Genomic DNA, 2772 nt, shown 5'->3' on the forward strand with positions numbered 1-2772 from the left:
ACACACACACACTCAACACATTAAAACCCAGGGCAGGCTATCTGGTGTTCACGTGACCTTTAAGTGCTTATAAAATAGACAGGGGAGCTTGTAGGCAATAAAACGCTGGCCTCGACTTCACTTATAAGCAGGTTACATGAAGATCTGCCAGCTGTAACATACAACACATTAAACTCATCTCGGTATCAGTCCATACTCATGCAGCAAGACTCAAACACAGGCCCACAGTGCCACCATGCAAGTGACTCTGACTGAGCCCTGAAATCTACAGGAGAGCAGCAAGCCACACATCCAACACCTAAGCAGTATTAGAAATGTGCCAAAGTCGAGCGTCTTTCTAACAATTGGAATGGCACCATTCGCAATTCACAGTACAAAAAACAAAACAAAAACATTCTAAAAACACATATTATTGATTAGTCTCACTGGGATAATAATGTTGTCGTATATTTTAAAAAAAATCTATTGTGCGATTTATGTGAGCTGATTTCCTTTGAAACAAATCAAAGGTGCGTCAGCAATGGAAAGGTCGCCAAACTGCAGGCTCACGTCAGATTTACTCTTACTGTCTCAGATTTCTCTGAGGAACTTTTCAGCACTTTCACATTTCTTATTAAAAGCCATCTACATTTTTAGAAACAAGGAAAGGAAAACGTGTGTTTTCTCCTTTCTGTGTGTTTTGCAAAGGCCACAAGCTGTATCAGTGCCCCGAAATCCGATCCCTTGTTCCCGAGGAGACCTTTCTCTCTCTCGCCTCCTCTCTCTGTCTCTTTCTCTCTCTCATTGGCTGTCAATAACCCTCTACTGACCTTGTGAAAACACATTGACTATTCCCCAAAGTAAGCCTTTCGTGCATGCAACACCATACACGTCCGACCCTGTCCCAGTTCACCCGAGCGGGAGACAGGCTGAACTCAAGACTGTCGGGAGGATGTCTGTGCGCCAAGTTTCGGCATTTTCAACAAGACAAACGGGATTTTCAGACAAGCGAGCAGCTTGCAGCCCGAAGTAATCTGACAATATGTGGTGAGGATGCAGCCGAGATGCGCAATTATCTCCTGCAGTGATTTTCACCTATTCCCCTTAATTAATGTATTTCTAAGTAGGGCTAACTAACACGTTCGCGCGCTGTGACACATTAAAATAAAAAAAATAAATAAAAAGTAGCCGTGGGGACCGTGTGATCCGCGGGTGGGTTGAAACATTATGACAGGAACAGAAGTGCTAAAGCTCGGGGAGTCGGGAATAACAGCTCATCTGCAGCTTCTGTCTCTACAGTGCAGTGATTCGCCCGAGAGGCACATCACCAAATTCAGCGTGGTAACACTGCAGCAAGCAGATGCACCACTCCTCATAATAATAATAATAATAATAATAGTAATTAAAAAAAGCCCACAGATCGAGTGGAGAATGTGCGGAACATACCTGGTTTTTATGCCGAGTTCCATCTTCGAGTTCAGAAGAGCTGTTCATGATTCCCCATCGGTCATTTACCATCACACGAAGAATCGGCGCATCGAATCCGCCTGTGTTTCGGGGCGGCAGGGAATAAGCCCACTCTTTTTAAGTCTTTACCTGCGATTCAGCCTACTCCATGAGAAAGAAAAATGGGGGTACTGGACGTAGAAAAACGGACAAGGCAAAAGTACTTATGCGGCACTTGCACACATTACGCACCAAGGGAACTTAGACTAAATTCCTCCAGACTTTCCTGCTTCTGTATCCAATATTCCAATTAGAAAGAGTTTTCTTCTATTACAATCTCCTGGAAATTAAAAACAGATTCACAAACGCGATTATTTTGCATTTAACAATTAAAAAAAAAAAAAAAGAGCAACCTCTCCCCCCAAAAATTTATCTTGATCAAGCACCAAGCGCAGTCCTTTTAGTCCACAAAAAGAAATCGACAAAAATCTTTGTTCGCTCAGATTGCTTGGTGCATTCTGACCTTTGCGTCCACCCACTCCCGTTATCCGGACACTTTGAGGCGCCAGGTTGGCCAAGACTGTTTCCACTTATCACTGAACAGGTAGAGAGAAGATGGGGAGAGAGTTGCAGAGCCGCCGCGTCCTTTCCACTTCTCCAGAAACCCTCCAATAACGGAGCCGCTGGACGGATACTCTTGCTCTTTTTCTTTTCTGCGCCAGGCTGATCTATCTGGGAATTTCACACAATGCCGTTGACAAGACGTGTTGCGGTGAGATTAGCGTGCTCCGCTTGCGAGCTCCGCACGGGGCGCTCCGTGCCTCCGACTGTCAATCAGCGCGTCCCTTCGGTACGTGCGGCGCGCTCCAGGGCAACGTTCCACCCCAGTACCGCCCTGCCCTCGATAGATGTGCCACCGCCTCACCGCCTACTGCTTCACTTCCACCTCAGCGCAAACCCTCCTATCCCGCTGCAACCCAAACAGAAGCAGATCATAGATTATATATATATATATATTTCTAATGTGGAGACCACAGACTGTAGGCGGTTAAACACAATCCTGAGAACAGATTGCTGACGGAATCCTCCTTGTGGAAATCTAATAAAGGTTGCTTCATATTTCAGAGATTGTCACAGCACCCTTTGAACATTATTGCACCCAGTGTCTGACTGGATTTTAATGACTAGACGTAAGATTACCTAGGATTTCTAATTGGTGTGACAGCCGTTAGAAGTGTGTGTGTGTGTGTGTGTGTGTGGGGGGGGGCTCTTTGGGAGTTAAAGGCAGAAGAACCTCAGTGAGGTATATAAAAAAAGAGGGAGATGAATCAGAATATTAAACTGAAG

General features: G+C 45.2%; 1 protein-coding gene across 2 annotated transcripts in view; it reads right to left on the reverse strand.

Annotated features, from left to right (window-relative positions):
- The window catches only part of fibcd1b (fibrinogen C domain containing 1b), a 122839-nt gene extending 120449 nt beyond the window's left edge, over positions 1 to 2390 (reverse strand). For both annotated transcript variants that reach the window (XM_005720218.1, XM_005720217.1), the window contains exon 1: positions 1426 to 2390. In XM_005720218.1, the coding sequence (XP_005720275.1) occupies positions 1426 to 1497 (72 nt within the window). In that variant the 5' untranslated portion in view covers positions 1498 to 2390. The remainder of the gene's footprint in view (positions 1 to 1425) is intronic.
- Positions 2391 to 2772: the final 382 nt, after the last annotated feature.

Source organism: Pundamilia nyererei, unplaced genomic scaffold, assembly GCF_000239375.1.
Source record: "Pundamilia nyererei isolate P.nyererei 1_Seehausen unplaced genomic scaffold, PunNye1.0 scaffold00002, whole genome shotgun sequence".
Classification (NCBI taxonomy): Eukaryota; Metazoa; Chordata; class Actinopteri; order Cichliformes; family Cichlidae; genus Pundamilia; species Pundamilia nyererei.